This window comes from Schistocerca americana, chromosome 5 (assembly GCF_021461395.2).
Source record: "Schistocerca americana isolate TAMUIC-IGC-003095 chromosome 5, iqSchAmer2.1, whole genome shotgun sequence".
Classification (NCBI taxonomy): Eukaryota; Metazoa; Arthropoda; class Insecta; order Orthoptera; family Acrididae; genus Schistocerca; species Schistocerca americana.
The window spans coordinates 244,008,628-244,028,566 of NC_060123.1; the positions used below are offsets into that span (position 1 = coordinate 244,008,628).

General features: G+C 40.5%; 1 protein-coding gene across 1 annotated transcript in view; it reads left to right on the forward strand.

Moving 5' to 3' along the window:
- Positions 1-19,939, forward strand: part of LOC124615329 (protein catecholamines up) — a 48,654-nt gene that overhangs the window by 19,620 nt on the left and 9,095 nt on the right. Inside the window, exons 2-3 of the mRNA XM_047143128.1 lie at positions 16,121-16,320; positions 16,432-16,507. Of these exons, the coding sequence (XP_046999084.1) occupies positions 16,121-16,320; positions 16,432-16,507 (276 nt within the window). The remainder of the gene's footprint in view (positions 1-16,120; positions 16,321-16,431; positions 16,508-19,939) is intronic.

Consider the following 19,939-nt stretch of genomic DNA (forward strand, 5'->3'; position numbering starts at 1 on the left):
GAAGGTATGACGTGAGCCACTGCCCTGTTGTCTACCAGCTTGGTGACAGCGTCTGGATCTTCACTCCTGTTCGGAAGCTTGGTCTCTTTGAGAAGCTCCTCAGGCACTACTTTGGACCTTATAAGGTTGTAAGACAGTTGTCTGATGTTGCTTACGAAGTTGAAGCTTTCGACCCCGACACAAGACGACGAAAAATCAGATATATGGTTCACATCCTTCGAATGAAGCCCTATAAGGATCCTACAAACCAGGGTAAACTCGAAGCTCCAGCCACAGGCAACAAGCAGAAAGGTGACGAAGAGCGTAGTGGCAAAGGAAGTTCTAAGGAGGTCACTGCCAGGGTGAACATCAGTCATCAGTAGTCGGAGTATGCAGGACCAATGACTCGTTCCTGGAGTAGGACGACGTAACAACGAGACACTGTTCTCTTAAGGAGAGAGCAATGTCGCAGAAGAAGCTGAGTAGCACCATCACTGTGGTGTAGCGGTTATGATACTAGACTTTTGCATGGAGGGTCGTGAGTTCAAAACTCACCTGAACTGTAAAATTTTAATTTCTATATTCAGTTCGAGGACATTCTAGAAGTATCCACAAGTATAAAAAATCATTGTACTGGAATGTGATGTAATTGTATATATACCGTATGTGTTCTGGCCGGATGCAGTTTGCTCCGTGCTCTTGTATGTGCAAGTGCTGAATAAACCTTCGTTAAGTGAAGTTAGTGTTCGTCATTCATCTAATTACACCGTCTTCTATGTGACAATATGCCTTTTTAAAATCTTTGAGAGTTACTACATATTTCAAGTTTCTGATTTTCTTCATTTCTATTGTGTTCTTTAGATTTAGCATTTGTTCTGCACAAGACCTTCCCTTCGTAAATCCTGCCAAATATTCTCCTAGTTGTAGGTTGTGTATTCCTTCAAGTGCCACGCACAAGATCTTACATGTCACTTGCAAGAGAAGGATTCCTCAATAATTTCTAGGATCAGTTTTCTTTCCTATTTTATGCAGTGGATATATTAATGCTGATATCTATACTGATGGTAAGCTGTTTGTTGTCCAAATTTCATTAATGATTTCTGTTAGACATAGAAAGTGTTTCCAGAATTCAGCAACTATGGCTTCTGACGCTTCATTATTTTTAAATTACTTTATGATTTATCTGATTTTTTTTCTATTGTTGGTGGTTTTGAGTCTGGCTGTATTTGGATTACATCATCAAAATTAAGTTAATCCTCTGTGGATCGCCACCGTGTATTTCTGTGAAGTAATCTGCAAGTATTCTGCAGTTCTTGGTGTTATTATATGCAGTCTCTGTGTTTTTGAATCTATAAACAGTAAACTTGGCAATGTGTCGTTGTTTAAACTATTATTGAATGTTTTAAAAAATCCTTCTCTTGTTTTGCTTAAAATATGACTCAGTTGATATTATTTGATCTTTTCTTTGTCGTGCTCTGATCTTTTTGAGATTGAGAAATTATCTATAGAAAATGATTACAAAACGCAGTTGGAAAATAAGAATTACCCTTTCAGTAGCATATGCACTGTCTTATGAGCAGCAACTGTTAATTTATTTTGTAAACATCACATGTGCAGTATTTCCATTGCAATCTGTATCTTGCCTTCTATCTGTGCACTAGATTGTGCACTCATGAATGGCAGCAAGTTCTTCTGGTACTGCTGTCATTTTTTGTAGCAGGGGCTTCATGCCTAGATCCCCAAAATATTGGTTGTAAAGCTTACGACAGTTGTGGCTAGCAATAAGCAGAGACGTGACATTGGTGTGTGTCTGTGTACTCTGAATGTTTGCCACTATAGCTAACAATTGACAACTTGGTGTAATGTTCGGCCCCAACCAGAAACTGAATAACCTCAGCTAGCAGTAATCTTGAACTGGAAGATTGGTGCCCAGGTGCCCTCCGTTTATCACACCGTCCTGACAGCCTCCATTGCTCCGTGGCCTGGAGGTTCTTCATTGGTGGCGATGTTCAAAGTGCTGCTTGCAACACCTGCAGAAATGTTTGAGGTGTCAGCTCTGGCAGTATCAGTAAGTTACGACACTACTCTCCTCCCCCCTGAACCTCCTCACCATAATTGTGTAGTGATGATTGCAGCAGTGATGACGGTGGGTGCACTCTCTGCATCCAGTAACAGTGCAAGGTTTTCTGGTGGTCAAACCGCAATTGCATCTTGAAGTGGTGCGGTGGCCCCCTGGCTGACTGTGGAGGTGGGAGGGGGCGTGGTAGTGGGACGAACACCTGTGGATGTCAGCTGCCTGCTTTAGGGTCAAGGTCCATTGTTTCAGGGTCAGGTATTGGCTACGCAGAACCCGAGCTACCTGGAGGAGATGCAGGATGCATCATGCAGGCAGGCAATGAATCTGTAAACAAAGTGTCATTGGCAGGATCACATAGAATGAGATTTTCACTCTTCAGCAGAGTGTGTGCTGATATGAAACTTCCTGGCAGATTAAAACTGTGTCCCAGCCGACTAGCACTTCTGAGAGAAAGGTGGTAGAGCACTTGCCCGCGAAAGGCAAAGGTCCTGAGTTCAAGTCTCAGTGCGGCACACAGTTTTAATCTGCCAGGAAGTTTCATATCAGTGCACACTCTGCTGCAGAGTGAAAATCTCATTCTGGAAACATCCCCCAGGCTATGGCTAAGCCATGTCTCCGCAATATCCATTCTTTCAGGAGCGCTAGTTCTGCAAGGTTCGCGGGAGAGCTTCTGTAAAGTTTGGAAGGTAGAAGGTGAGGTACCAGCAGAAGTAAAGCTGTGAGGACGGGGCGTGAGTCGTGCTTGGATAGCTAAGTTGGTAGAGCACTTGCAGGCAAAGGTCCTGAGTTCGAGTCTTGGACAGTTTTAATCTGCCAGGAATTTTCAGGATCACATAATTTACAGGTGTGAAGTTGATTCAGATGCTGTCACTGCAATTTGCCTGGGCCCTGTATCAAAAACATGCAATTGCCAAACAAATTTATGACGATGCCAAGTTCCCAGTGCTTCTGGCCTCTGTATGACCTAAAAATAACTAGGTCATTAATGTGATACATTGCCTGAGGGGCCGGAGTAGGCGCCGTCCACCATCGTGAGCACAGAAACTGGAGCAAGATGCAGCGCGTCGTTCATGAAGCAACTCTGATGGCACTGCACTGTTGCAAGGCTGAGAGTGGTAGGACAAGAAGAAGAGTGACAAAGCTTGGTCTCACATGTGATGCGTGCTTAATTTATCCATCTGCTGCTTAAGAGTGTGAACAAAGTTTTCTGTTTTTGTATTAGACTGTGGATGGTAAGGCACACTGGTGCTGTGACAAATTCCTTTGGCTGTACAGAAGTCCTCAAATTCTGCAGACACAAATTGAGGTCTGTTGACTGTCACAAGCAACTCTGGTAGGCCCTCAAGACAAAATATGGATTACAAGGCTTTGAAGGGTGCAACATGTCATTGTAGAGTGCATGGGAACCACAAAAGGAGACTTGCTATGTGCGTTGATGGGAATCTGCCAACAAGTTTTCCTATAGGGTCCAGCAGAATCCAAATGCAAGAGCTGCCAATGCTTCAGCCAATCAAAGAACTGTTGAGAAGAGGGTGCATGGTATTACTCTCGAGCATGGTACTGATCTATCATATACTCTAGTGTGAGTCCATGTCAAACCATGTGCAATGTCGGCAAGCTAATGGTTTGGTGCGAACCATGCCTCAGTGACACTGATGAAGCAAACTAATTGCAAAACAAGATTGTTCAGATTCAGTGCATGGCAATAGGACACTATGTAACATAGACAAATCATGTCAATGTGCAAAATATTGGCAATCCTCTGGACTAACAATTTGTTTCACAGTATGAGGCCAGTCAGTGCAGACATAGTGCAACAGGATCTGCAGGTCCAGACCCGCTGCTGTGGCCTGGTTGATCATCCAGTGACCTAATGGAAATTGGTCCAGCACGTCTTGAGTCCTGTGCAGCAGTGCAGTAACAAGATGCTTCTGAAAAGTTGAAGTCTGCATCCAATCTCAGATGCGAAAACATGTCTGCATTGGCGTGCTTAGTCAAAGAAAAGCAATTTCACATTCCTGGGACCGTGCAAAAAGTACCCTTTTGTGGCAAAGGCAGTGCATTGGTGCCACAATCTGAGCTACATTTCGAATGAAGCAGGTACATTATATCAGCTTCCCTAGCACTGACCATAATTCAGTGACATTCTTTAGAGGTTTTTCGTTACCCCAAATATTCAATTGCAGTTTGAAAGAACACACACTTGTCTCTGTTGCATTTAATGTGTGCAAAGATTACTAAGGTGCTCATCTGATGTGTGACCTGATACCACTGTATCATCTAAATAATTTGTACATGAAGCACAGATGCAGTTAATTGTTCCAAATAATGCTGGAAAATTGCTAATGTGAATGCACTACCGAAAGGCAAACTAACAATTTTGGAGTCCACTGTGTGTATTAACAACAAACACTTCCTGTGATTAGTCATCTAAAGGGATGTAGGCATCACACAAATCAATCTTAGAGAAATAACGATCAGCTCCCAAATGGTCCATAAACTTATCAGGTTGAGGTAAATAAAATGAATCAGTCACAGTTTAGGGGTACACTATTGCCTTAAAGTCTGCACAAATACACGATTTGCCTAAAGGCTCCCTGACAGGTACTGATGGAGATGTCCACTGACTGGCTGTGATGGGTGCAATGGCACCACTGTCCTGCCACTGTGCAAGTTCCTGAGCAACCTGTTCATGGAATACATGCCCCGAAGAAGCAAGAAAATTAGAAGCTTTGTGTGAGCCATCAGCATACAAGCCTTTGAATTCAGCACACAGCTGAGCAACACTGTCCTTCAAATCAAACGGAGTAACTGAACACATTGTCTACCACTAGCAACCCAAGCAAATCGAGGCCAGGTATATTTCCATGGTTCTGTAAATGCAAAATCTGGAATGTCATATTCTTTTGAAAATTCTAGTATATGGCAGGAAGGCTGTGCAAACTGAGTGCTGGAATGTCTTGTCCATTCTATGCTGTAAGCATACTGTGTGACTTCTGCTGCTCAGTGTTGACAAGATCATCATAAGTACTGCGATGGAGCAAGGAAACTGAGGCACCCATTTCTAATTGCAACTTAATGGTTTGATGAGCTATCACAAGGTCTACAAAGAGTTTGTTAGAATGGCATTTCACCAAAGAAGCTACTAATTTCTTGAATAAAGAACTACCAGACTTCTGCTCCACACTAGAAGATCTGTTTGGTTCAGAATGCACAACATGTAGAGTAAAGTTTGGTTTCTGTGGATGTATTTTAGGGGAGAGAGCCTTCTTTTCCTGTAAGCATACCACTTGAAGATACCCATTTCTGCCAATGAAAACGAAGTTGCATTTCATGATACGAGTAAGTAACTCTTATGCACTGAGAAGCAGTGTGGGCAAGACTTCATGCTGGTACTTTACTGGTCTAGCTGAGCTCTGGTGGGCCAGTGTGCACTCGACTTGGAAACAGACTGCTTATGCAGCTGCGCAATGATATTGCTAGACGCTACATCACAACTGTTTACTGACTGGGAACTGTCTATGGCACTGTCACAAGAATCTTAATAGTTAATATTTTGCCTGACTTGCTGCAAAGGAGGGCCGGGGTACTTAATAATCTGTTCCCTTATTCGATTATCAGCCACATTCTGAGTAATGGCATCACATATCATGAAGTCTCTGCAATACTTGCCATAGTCACAATAAACATACACTGCCTAGTAAGCCCGTGTAAGACTGTTCTGTCACCTACTGTCTATGACTTTGTCCTGACTGCTTCTTTAGTCTGAAACATTTAAACCTGGCAGTCTCCCCACATGGACTTTCGTGTCACAGTATCTATTCAAAGCGTGGATTAATTCTTCACAGTCCACAGGGTCTAGCTGTAAGGCAGGGAACAGATTGCAGAACGTCATATACACTAACACACCCACCGTTGATAAGAAAAAATTATTTAACATTACTTGATACTTGGTGTGTAGATAGATGAGCTTCAAACTGGAGCAATTATTCAGTCCAGTCCTCCTTGTCCTCCTCAAATGAGCAAAACAGAGGCGCTAATGATGGCTGCATTAAGCTTTGGTGCTGCAGTAGCTGGTGGCACCTGATTGTGATTCTCATTGGTTGCCATCTGCATTTGACTGAAGCCCTTTATCATCTCAATAAGTTGTCATTTGTTGCACCTGTAACTGAAAAGCTGTGTTAGGTTGAACTTTGGTGCCAAAGGCATGTGCAATTGTGGCACTCCTTAAGTGTGAGGCGGGCATGCGTGGGCCGTGGGGTAGCCATAGCCCAGCAAAAAATACTAAAGTTAATCAATATTTGACAGCACAAACAAGTAACCTGAACAAAAATCGCAAGCATCGACCTGAAACAAATACTCCCAAGCACATATGGTAAAAGTACAACAAAAAGTCTAGGAAGTGATTAAAAAATGGCAACAAAGGAAGTAAAATGATGTGGTGCCATAGTTTCAATAAGGTTTGTCACCAGATGTTACATTGCAAGTCGGTAACTGTTAAGTTACGAGGAGCCAAATGTTACAGCCTTACTGCTAATGATAAGTGGGTGGAAGGTTGCTAAAAGGAACTGGGAAGACAAGAAAAATGTTAGTTGACACAAGTTGTTTTTTAAATAAGTATATTGCACTCAACTTGTGGGTGAAGAAGTGCTACACTGTTGACAACTTAAGGCAGCAGGCAACCAACATATATGCACACTGAATGTTAGCCGGTAGGGCTTACTATCAACAATTTGGTTTAACATTTGGAACTGACTAGCAACTGAAGTAATGTTGGAGTAGAAGACTGGTGCTCAGGTGCCCACCTCTTATAACACCGTCCTGGCTGGCTTTGTCGGTCGGCAGCCTAGAGATTCCTCATTGGCGGAATATGCAAAGCAGTGCTTGCGACACCTGCAGGAATATTCGAGGTGCCACCTCCGGCAGTACTGATAAGCTACAATACTACAAAAGTTCTCCTCCATTATGCCATTTATGGAATATGATGTGTGAATGGATTAATCGATGATTAAATGAATCAAAAATGAGAGTAATTCTGTTTCAGCACTGAGACTGACTCTGTGAACATGACAGAGCTACAGGAAAACCTCTGCCAGATTTGAAAGAAGTTGGGAGATGACATTAATACAATGACGTTTTGAGTCAGTCTGTATAGCAAGTCTGACTCCCATGCTGAGGAGCTGGGTTTGATTCCTGGTTCTGCAAGGGATTTGTGAGCAGATTGGAATGGGGCTGCTCACAGACCTCTAAGGCCATTTGACAAGGTATCTGAATGAGAAGCTTGTCTGTATAGGACACAGTTTTCATTTGGCATGTTGTTGTATTTAGTTCATAGACTGATTTGATGTGGCTCTCCACACTAGTCTATACTATGCTTCTCTTCATCTCAGCAAAACTATTACCACCTACATCTGCTTAACCTGCTTACTGTATTCGAGCCTTGGTATAGTCTTAAAATGTTTTCTCTCTCACACTTCCCTCAATTGCCAAATTGACAGTTCTTTGGTGCCCCATGATACCTCCTATCAACCAACCCCTTCTTTTAGTTAGGTTGTCATAAATTTCTTTTTTCGCTAATTACGTAGACGTAGTACCTCATCCATAGTTATTCAGCCTACCCATTAAACTTCAGCATTCTTCTGTAGCACCACATTTCAAAAGTTTCTATTCTCTTCTGCTCTGGACTGTTCAGTAACTATGTTTCATTTCTGTACAAAGCTAAGCTCTAGAGAAATACCTTCAAAAATTACTTCCTAATATTTAAATTTGTATCTGATGTCGATAAATTTCTCTTCTTCAGTAATGCTTTTCTTGCTATTGCCAGTCTACGTTTTGTATACTCTCTACATTGGTCCTCAGTGATTACCTTGCTGCACGAATAGCAAAACTTATCTACTACTTTTAGTATCTCATTTCCAGATTTGATTCAAATCACTGGATTTAATTTAAGTACATTCTGTTACCGCCGTTTTATTTCTGTGATGTTTATCTTATAATCTCTTTTCAAGATAGTTTTCATTCCATTCACCTATCCTTCCAAGTCCTTTGCCACATCTGACTGAATTACAATGTCATCAGAAAACCACAAAGGTTTTATTGACTCTCTCTGAAGTTGTATTTCCTTTCAATATTTCTCTTTGGTTTCTTTTACTGCTTGGTCAATGTACAGATTGAATAAGATTGGGTAAAGGCTATAACCCTCTATAACCTTTTTCAACTGCTGCTTCCCCTACATGTCCTTCATCTCTTTAACTGCATTCCAATTACTGTACAAGTTGTAGATACTCTTTTGCTCCTTGTATTTTATCCTTACTGTAATCAGAATTTCAGAATGTAATCCTGTCAACATTTTCGAAAACTTTCTATAAATCAAGAAGTCCTGTAAATGTAGTTGTCTTTCTTTAGCCCATATTCTAGGATTATTAGGAAAATTAAAGAGACCTTGGAGAAAAAAGAACCACCTGTATGAATATCAAGAGCTCAGATGGAAAACCTGTACTAAGCAAAGAAGGGAAAGCAGAAAGGTGGAAGGAATACATAGAGGGCCTATACAACAGAGATGTACTTGAGAGTGATATTGTGGAAATGGAAGAGGACGTAGATGAAGATGAGAAGGGAGATATGGTACCGCGTGAAGTGACAAAGCACTGAAAGACTTAAGTCGAAGCAAGGCCCTGGGAGTAGACAACATTCCGTTAGAGCTACTGATAGCCTTGGGAGAGCCAGCGATGACAAATCTCTTCCATCTGGTGAGCAATATGTATGAGACAAGCGAAATACCCTCAGACTTCAAGAAGAATATAATAATTCCAATTCCAAAGAAAGTAGGTGCTGACAGTGAGAAAATTACCGAATTAACAGTTTAATAAGTCACAGTTTGCAAAATACTAATTCAAATCCATTACAGAAGAATGTAAAAACTGATAGAAGCTGACCTTGAGGAAGATCAGTTTGGATTCCGGAGAAATGTAGGAACATGTGAGGCAATACTGATCCTATGACTTCTCATAGAACATAAGTTAAAGAAAGACAAACCTACATTAATAGCATTTGTAGACTTAGAGAAAGCTTTTGACAATGTTGATTGGAATACTCCCTTTCAAATTCCAAAGCTGCTGGGGTAACATACAGGGAGCAAAAGGCTATTTACAATTTTTACAGAAACCAGATGGCAGTTATAAGAATCAAGGGGCACAAAAGGAATGGAGTGGTTGAGAAGGGAGTGAGATAGGGTTGTAGCCTGTCGCCACGGTTATTCAATCTGTATATTGAGCAAGCAGTAAAGGAAACAAAAGAAAAATTTGGAGTGGGAATTAAAGTCCGGGGAGAAGAAACAAAAACTTTGAGGTTTGCTGATGACACTGTAATTTTATCAGAGACAGCAAATGACTTGAAAGAGCAGTTGAACAGAATAGACTGTGCCTTGAAAGGAGGATATACGATGAACATCTACAAAAGCAGAACGAGGATAATGGAATGTAGTTGAATTAAACCAGGTGTGGTGAGGAAATTACATTAGGAAATGAGACACTTAAAGTAGTAGATGACTTTTGCTATCTAGGAATCAAAATAACTGATGATGGTTGCGTTTCTGAAGAAGAGAAATTTATTAACATCGAGTATAGATTTAAGTGTCAGGAAGTCCTTTATGAAAGTATTTGTATGGAGTGTAGCCATGTATGGAAGTGAAACATGGATGATAAACAGTTTAGACAAGAAGAGACTAAATAGAAGCTTTTGAAATTTGGTGCTACAGAAGAATGCTGAAGTTAAGATGGGTAGATCATGTAACTAATGAGGAGGTACTGAATAGAATTGGGGAGAAGAGAAATTTGTGGTACAACCTGACTAGAAGAACGGATTGGTTTGTAGGACACATTCTGAGGCATCAAGGGATCACCAGTTAGTACAGGAGGAATAAAAATCATAGAGGCAGACCAACAGATGAATACAGTAAGCGGATTCAGGGGGATGTAGGTTGCAGTAGTTACTTGGAGATGAAAAAGTTTGCACAGGATAGAGTAGCATAGAGAGCTGCATCAGACCAGTCTTTAGACTGAAGACCACAACAGCAACATCTTCTAGGGTAAATCATACAGCAAATATTGCCTTGTGTGTTCTACATTTCTCCAGAAGCCAATCAGATCTTTCTAATGGAATGGTTGGTATCTCATCAGTTTTCCATTCTTCTTGTAAACAATTTGTGTCACCATCTTGCAGCTATGACATAAAGTGAAAGTTTGCTAATCTTTGAATTTTAGAATTATTACATCCTCCTAGAAGTATGAGGTTATTTTGCTATTATCATAAATCCTGCACTCCAGGTGGATTAGTTTTTCTGTGATTGGCTCTCAGTAATTCTGAGGGATCATCACCTACTCCTTATTTCAGCTTAGATCCCTTTGAACGCTGTCAAATTCTTCTCACTGTATCATATCTCCCTTGTATAGTTCTTCTGTATATTCCTGCTCCCTTTTAGCTTCCCCTTTTTTCTTAATAATGACATGCCATCTGATATCCATACAGCTGCTTCTGTTTTCTGCAAAGGTCTCTTCAATTTCCCACAGGTTATGTCCATCTGTACTGTGGTCATGCATGCATTTTGCAGCATTGTTATCATCAACCCATTCCTACTTTTCCCATGTTTTACTTTAAGTCAGTCTCATTTTTAGATATTAATATTCCTTTGGCATTCTTCACATGTTTTGCTTTTATATTTTTTTTCTTTCGTTGATTAAATTCATTATCTTATGTGTTATACAAGGATTTCTACAATACCTTGTGTTTTTACCTATTTGATCCTTTGCCAGTTTCACTGGTTCCTCTCTCAGAGCTACTCTTTTGTCTTCTAATGTATTTCTTTTCCTTGTTCCCATCTATTTCTACCTAATGCTTTCTATGAAACTTCCAGTTCCTTTGCCTTATCCAGGTCATATCTCCTTAATTTCTGAAGTATCTCCAGTGTTAATCTCCAGTTCATAATCAATAAATTATGGCCAGATCCCATATCTACGCCCTGGAAATAATCTGCAGTTTAAAATCTGGTTTTGAAATCCCTGTCTTACCATTATATAATCTATCTGAAACCTTCCAGTGTCCCCAGTTATCTTCCATATACAGAACTTTCTTTCATAATTATAAATAAAGTGTTTGCAATGATTAAATAATGCTTTGTCTAAAATTCTACCAGGTTGCTTCCCCTTTCATTCCTCTCCCCCAGTGCTTGTTCTCCTGCTATTTTTTCTTCTCATTCTTTTCCTACTGATGAATTCAAGTAATCCCATTACAATTAAATTTTCATCTGCCTCAACTATTGTGATAATTTCCTTTATCTCATCATATATTCTGTCAGTCACTTCATCGTCTGCGATACTAGTAGGTGTATAAACTTTTTCTATTGTGGTAGGTGTTTGCAATGTGTGCACCTTGGCTGACTGCAAGTCCCAATCTTTCCGCCATTGCACTTCACTGATTCCCAATATATTTATGTTCAACCTAACCATTTCACTTTTTAAATTCTCTGACTGACCTACCTGATTAAGGGATGGTGATGTTTCATGATGCAACCCATAGAATGCCTATTTCTTTCTGTGTAGTCCCCACCAGACAATCCAAATGAAATCTCTGGAATATTTTACCCAAGAGGATGCTATCATCATTAAACCATACAGTAACACTATTGCACTTGGGAAAAATAATGGCTTCAGTTTCCCCCTGCTTTCAGCCATTCACATTATCAGTACATTTGGATTCAACAAATACTGGGTAGATTTTGACTGCAACACAGGTCCAATGGATGGTCTGGAATATGTACTCCAAATGTAATACTGCCCTCAGCTGTCTTTGTTTTTGAGGTGGTGCATGTTTCCAGCAGCCAACCACCTGGATGACAGTGTATCTGGACTGGACAGTCAATCTAATATAACAACAAAAGTGATCCATCGGACCAGGCAACATGTTCCTATTAACCCACAGTCTAATCTCTATGATGCTGTGCCTACTGCAGTCATAATTGATGGTGTCACTGGGTCAACATGTGAAAACAGAGAGATCATCCACTGTGAAGCCTCATGTTCAACAATGTGCACAGAACAGTGTGTTGCAAAACACTTGTAGCTACACCAGCATTATACTCTGTCATCAGATCTACCATGGATTGCCACCCATACTGTTTTACATTGTGTGCAGGTCTCCGATCTCCACCTTCTGTAATAAGATGTAGATGCCCAGCACCTTGTCACTTACTAAGTTTTGTAATTCTTCAACTACTTTTCAAAAATGCTGGAGACAGCAGTGTGCAAGCAGCCAACCAGCTTTGCCATTTTCTGAGTGCTTGTTCTCATGTGCAGCCCAAAACAATCTGCCCTTTGTCAGAGTTGCGTTTGTTTGTGGATTTCCTCATTTGTGACCCAAATTGTCACTAGAATGATTTCCCCATTCATCTCTGCTCTGCTTATATACTTTTCTTACCACATCACATGCCCACAGTGCCTGCACAACTGTCCTGATGGACGGTAGTTATAATGTATTGGCTTATCAGTGCAAGTGTTCAGTTTTAAGTAACCCGCCCCTCTTCAGTCCCTATAGATGATGTGAGGGAAGGATAACTATCTGTTTCCACTATATGATTCTGAATTTCCATAATTTATTGCTTTGATAAGTTTGTGTGTAGTACTAGCAGTCACAAGAAACTAGGTGCTCCCATTTCTAAGGAACTATATGCCCTAGTGTGTTAGTGCACAACTATTTTTAGACTTTGAACAATGTCTGTATTTTCAACATATTGGCATTGAATGAGCAGTCTGTTACAGATGTGATCATGCCCTCTGCCAGAAGACAAAATCATTGGAACTCATTGTTGCCTTAAGGAAAATTACATGCAGAAATGTTTGGAACAATCTAAGTAATGGATGCAGGCCTGTGTGAACTCATTGGTCTTTAACGGTGGTTGCCACTGATAGAACATATAGTATTACAAGCAGGTCCCCCCTTCCCAGTATACGCAGTCTTTTTCCTCAGTAAGTAGATTATTGACATTTTAAATGTAACACTTTTTGTTATGCACAAAACATAGTATCTGCCACACACATTTTACTGAGCTTATTAGGGATACTGCTGTGGCTAAGTTTGGTCAAACTAAATACCAAAATGTAAGTAATTGAACAGATAAAAAAAACTACTCACCAAGCAGCAACAGGAGAACACACATATAAAAAGTATTACAATTTGCTAGCTTTCGGAGCCAGTGATTCCTTCTTCTGGCAGAAGGGTTGAAAGGGAAGGAAGAGGGCTGAAGGAAAAGGGCTGGTAAGTTTTAGGAAAACAGGTGTAATTCAGTAAAGTTGCCCAGAACCCAGGATCAGGGGAGATGGACCAGACAGGATGAAAAGGAAAGTAAGTTTTTCAGCAATACTTTTTACCAAATTACACAAGCCATTTGGTGCAAAACTGTTGTACAATTTTGATATGTTCAAGTCTACATCCCATCTGCCCTGATTTAAATCCCCTGGATTACTATATATGGAACGTGATTCAAAGGGTAACAATGAATCTAGTGCCCCAGTGTGACACCATTAAGGATTCCAGTAAAGTACATCTTGCTTTTATGCATTTCAGATCAACACTGAAGGTTTATATTCGAGCTAAAGGGGATATGTAGAATGAGTGTGCTGTATAGGGGTCTCACATGCACCGTGTTAAAAGGATTTTTTGCAGTATTTAGTACTTCACTAATGAAATTTCTCCTGGTGATTTTGGTGATTGTTTGTGTGAGACAAGAGAGACTCTGTGACATTCTGCACCAGATAAATTTAATGAGACACTTTTTTGATCATAGAGTGGGAGTAGAAAGGAAAAATGTAAAAAAAAGAACAGTCTCTTGTGAAGTAAGGAAAGAGCAGAGAAAACTGAAAGATTTATAACTAAGTTGTTTATTCCACAAGTTTCCAATTCCCCCCGTCTCATAAGACAGTCATTCTTCTCTCATAATCGTTGCTTTGTGGTAAGGTAACTACTTTTTCTGCTGCAGCTAATCAATATGATCTGTTACTTGTACCTATTTTTATTCATGCTGGTGCCACTTTGGTTCAGGGTTCTGATCAACTTTTTCTTTTTCGTCACTTGTTTCAGCAACCCATCATTTTTCCCCTTGCTGTAGAGAAAGGAGTGCCTGGTTTCAGTTTGCTCAAGATTCATGATTGTGGATTGCTTATAGTTATGTATAAGGGAAGGAATAAAGGTATAATCCCATCGCGGTACTGAGTGGTTGATAGACATATGAATGGTAATGAAAGTGTTCTTGCTTAGGTGCCTGTTAAACTCACAACAATTCAGTGTATATACTGAGTTTTATCTTCACTCCTTCTGTGACTTATATTTCATCAAGGACTTTCTGTTACCTTATTTATTTGTAATTATCTTTGTTATCTCTGACACTGCCTTCATATATGATAAATTTATACACTCCTGGAAATTGAAATAAGAACACCGTGAATTCATTGTCCCAGGAAGGGGAAACTTTATTGACACATTCCTGGGGTCAGATACATCACATGATCACACTGACAGAACCACAGGCACATAGACACAGGCAACAGAGCATGCACAATGTCGGCACTAGTACAGTGTATATCCACCTTTCGCAGCAATGCAGGCTGCTATTCTCCCATGGAGACGATCGTAGAGATACTGGATGTAGTCCTGTGGAACGGCTTGCCATGCCATTTCCACCTGGCGCCTCAGTTGGACCAGCGGTCGTGCTGGACGTGCAGACCGCGTGAGACGACGCTTCATCCAGTCCCAAACATGATCAATGGGGGACAGATCCGGAGATCTTGCTGGCCAGGGTAGTTGACTTACACCTTCTAGAGCACGTTGGGTGGCACATGATACATGCGGACGTGCATTGTCCTGTTGGAACAGCAAGTTCCCTTGCCGGTCTAGGAATGGTAGAACGATGGGTTCGATGACGGTTTGGATGTACCGTGCACTATTCAGTGTCCCCTCAACGATCACCAGTGGTGTACGGCCAGTGTAGGAGATCGCTCCCCACACCATGATGCCGGGTGTTGGCCCTGTGTGCCTCGGTCGTATGCAGTCCTGATTGTGGCGCTCACCTGCACGGCGCCAAACACGCATACGACCATCATTGGCACCAAGGCAGAAGCGACTCTCATCGCTGAAGACGACACGTCTCCATTCGTCCCTCCATTCACGCCTGTCGCGACACCACTGGAGGCGGGCTGCACGAAGTTGGGGCGTGAGCGGAAGACGGCCTAACGGTGTGCGGGACCGTAGCCCAGCTTCATGGAGACGGTTGCGAATGGTCCTCGCCGATACCCCAGGAGCAACAGTGTCCCTAATTTGCTGGGAAGTGGCGGTGCGGTCCCCTACGGCACTGTGTAGGATCCTACGGTCTTGGCGTGCATCCGTGCGTCGCTGCGGTCCGGTCCCAGGTCGACGGGCACGTGCACCTTCCGCCGACCACTGGCGACAACATCGATGTACTGTGGAGACCTCACGCCCCACGTGTTGAGCAATTCGGCGGTACGTCCACCCGGCCTCCCGCATGCCCACTATACGCCCTCGCTCAAAGTCCGTCAACTGCACATACGGTTCACGTCCACGCTGTCGCGGCATGCTACCAGTGTTAAAGACTGCGATGGAGCTCCGTATGCCACGGCAAACTGGCTGACACTGACGGCGGCGGTGCACAAATGCTGCGCAGCTAGCGCCATTCGACGGCCAACACCGCAGTTCCTCGAGTGTCCGCTGTGCCGTGCGTGTGATCATTGCTTGTACAGCCCTCTCGCAGTGTCCGGAGCAAGTATGGTGGGTCTGACACACCGGTGTCAATGTGTTCTTTTTGCCATTTCCAGGAGTGTAGTTTCTGCGCGATTCTGTGACAAAGTGAATCTGTGTTGCGAATAGTTATGTTTTTTCTCCTTCATGTGCTTAAAAATCCAATTTAACTTCTACACTAATGAAAGTGGTAGTTTAGTTTTCACTAGTTTTCATTATCTTCAAAATATATTCTACAACTTGTCATTTTTATTGTACAAATAGGTGAAATTAAGGTGGCTGGATATCTGAATCTTGCTGCAGATTTTACACACAATTTTACTGATGGTTTGGCTATTGGAGCTTCATATATAGCTGGAGAACAAATTGGTGTTGTCACGACTTTTACCATTCTGTTGCATGAAGTTCCACATGAAATTGGTGACTTTGCAATATTAATACAATCTGGATGTGATCGGAAGAAGGTAAGATAGTGTTGCTGTAACTGCTGATGTAAAATGAATTGATAATTTGATAGTATTTCTGGTTTCTTTATGGATTTTGCTGAACATAATGTTTCTTAAATATTCTTGCAGGCTATGTTATTGCAGTTGCTGACAGCTCTTGGTGCTCTGAGTGGAACTGTTGTCTCTCTCTTAGCTGAAGGTGTGGGTAAGTATCAAAGAGAATTCTGAAAGTGATTTGAAGAGTTCCAGAAAGCAAATCTATATTTTGTCATTTATGAAATTCATTAGAAATAAACATACAGAACAAAAGATAAAACATGTACATTAACATTATGCTAGAAAACAATATACTGTCAGACAAAAGTGTTCTACATTAATACTGGAATGCCATTAATTGAAAAGTGGAGAAATTACCATGAAAAACAGTCTACAGTCTGTAGTTTAACAGAGAAAATAAGTTACTGAAGTAATAAAGTAAAAGTATTTCACCCAGCTGTAAAAACATTGATGAAAAGTAGGAGAGGTGGAGGGAGGAATGAGAAAGAGGTGGAGATTGAAAGATTATATAAGATGGCTTATTTTTTATTGATCACAATAAGCACATATTTAAGTTCCGGTACAATGGTTTTTTAGTCACGTAAACTGCGCATAGCTAAATAATGGACATGTGAGTGCCTTTGTACAGCACAGGCTTTAGGTTTTCTTTCTTTCTTTCTTTCTTTCTTTTCCTGTAACACAGACCAAACTGTTGTATTATGTTGTACAGTCATTGTCTAAAATACCACCATTGAAATTATTGATCAGTTTTGCTTATTCACTCACCATGGATGAAAGACTTAAAAGCAGCAAATATGTATTCACCAAAAGAGGTATCTTGGTTGATATTTGTCAGTTATTTGCAGTATACCTTCTGTTGCACATTGCAATTCTATGCACTCATTATAGAATGAAGTATAATGCTTAACAAGCTGCAACACATTACTTTCATTGCCAATATGGTTCATTTCAAATTCTTGATCCTTATAACTAAGATACTTGGGTGGATGGGACTTATCACATAACAATTCTGTGCTTTCAGTTGAGTCTGAGCACTACACCAATAAGGTTTTACAGCTCTTCGTGAGGTATTAATTTTAAACATAATAATCAGAATGTACCACTATAGTGGTTTGAAGTTATAAAGAAATGATTTGTTATTAACACCTATGTAATATCTTTATCTTCAATTTACATGTGCTGTTGTGTCTGACAGTGTTCTAACAATGTAGTGTGTCTGCTGTGAATTCGTCATGAGCCGATTGTTAGTTTCATGCCTTATCCAAAGAAAAATATTTAATTTTATCAAAAAATGAAGTACATAAAATTTTGGGGTAGAAGATAGGTAGAGAGGGTCTTCAGAAGCAACATTAATTTGAATTTATTTACAGATCCTTTTATTCCTCAGTTGTGTTTGTGTGGATGAATGTTGGTATGCCTTGACCACCTAACTGGTATCCTCCAGGCTGGTAGCACAGAAATTGGATTGCAAAAACCTGTTGAATAGCATGTCGCCACAAGAGCTGTTTTATGGAGTGGGCAGGTGTCCATTGAACAGTCCTTTTGCGTGAGAAACTACCATATTTTCACCAGGGATTCAAACAAACTTAATGGCAGCACAAAAACAGCTTAGCATGATACCTGCTTTTGGAAATAAAAATATGTAGGTCTCAACATATTTAGCATATTTCCACTAATTACTGTCTTAGGAGTGTGTAGCATGAGAAGACTCAATAAAAATGTAAAAATTTTGCAAACAATAAGGGTGTGAAAAAGATGTAACATTTAAGACAGTGCAGCAACCAATAAGACAGAAGACTTCTTTAAATGTGTGTATAATTTATGATGAATCTACAACACAGACAGTAAAAATAAAAACAATGATGTTCTGAAAATAATATCAGGGGCAGTGTATAAAGCCATTTGAGGTATGAAGGAAGGAACTGTACGTGTTCATGTAGAAATGGGTAAGGCTGGGGACTAAGTAGTATTAAAGGAATGTGAAAAATAGTTCACAGAATGTCTGTAGAGGAAGACAATTGTTCAAAACTGGAACAATGGTATCAACCAAGATACCTTTCTAGGTGACTACAGGCTTCCTGCTTATAAGTCTTTCATCCATGGTGAACAAATAAGCAAAACTGATCACTAAGTTCATTGGTGGTGTTCTGGACAATGACTGTAGAACATAATACAACAGTTTAGTCTGTGTTAAAGGAAAAGAAAGAAAGAAAACCTAAAGCCTGTGCTGGACAAAGGCACTCACGTGTCCATTATTTAGCTTCACAAAAACAGATAGCAGGCAAAAAATGCTATAAACATGTCAGCCTCCTTCTCCGTAATGTACAAGATGTTTGCCAAAAGTATCACAGCTACGTGGGAGGAGGGACTTCAGATTTTAATCATGCAAAGGAACAATCTACGGCTTCAGAAGTGGACATAATGTACAGAACCATTTGCAAGTTTGGAACAAAATTGTATAACAGAACAGTAAATGTGAATTACTACTTTAGAAAAATGTTTGCTTACTTACTGATGTCAGGTAAGCCTTTGGTACCTGTAATGCTGACACTGTGTAGGTAAGAAATTGGCCACAATCAAGTAGGATCACATTCTCAGGGTTCCGTTCAAACTTAATAGTGTATATAGACATTCATCCATTCCATGGATTAAGAATATTGACAATTTTTGCCTGCTGTCAACATTTGACACTGGCAAGAAATCAGTGCTGGTGGTTCCAAGACTTTGAAGAATGTTTTAATTTCAAGTTTGAAGTTGGATAACAAATGACAAAATAATATTTTTTTTCAATGTTGTGACATTAAGTTGCAGACAGATATGTACACATAAACCTTCAGCCACAGCCTTCAACAGAAAAAGAAACATACACAAGCAAGCACATTTCATGCACACAGTATTGCCATCTCCGGCAGCTTGGACCAGACTGCAGATATTGATAAGAGTGGAAGCATCAATCTTTTCCGTACATTGTTGGTATTCCAACCTGAAGTTTTCATGTGATATAATTACAAATTAACAATTTTTCTGATTTTTGTCCTTTACTTGTAGTGTGAAACCTACCTTCGTGCCAAATGCCACGATTCTGGGCCAGCAGGAAGTATGATATAGGTTTTGATGGGCGATAATGTGAATACCAAAATGTTTGACACGAGTGGCCATGTCTTTTGATTGCATTGACTTAGAGGCTTAAGTTTTTTACACCGTAAAGGGACCGTAGACCTTAGTATATGACATAATTTAGTTTCACTAAAAGCATACGGTATCTCTTCTCGATGGCTATACTATTCACTCATGTTATGGCTCTTCAAATGACTATGGAAGCCATATCATCATACAAACAGTGTATGAGGCCAGATTTTCACTTGATGGCCACAGTTGGAACTAATTTGTTTTCCAACATAAATCAGTTCCATATTAGCGTATCAACCAAGTTTTGCTCCCACATGATAATTACAGCCCACACAGGACCTCAATGAGTAGCTGCACTTTAATTGGTACTGAAATTGAGATTAGGCAAGCAAGATTTCTATAATCTGACTTGATGACAGTCAGCAAACTGAATGCACAGGCCGTAGTCAAA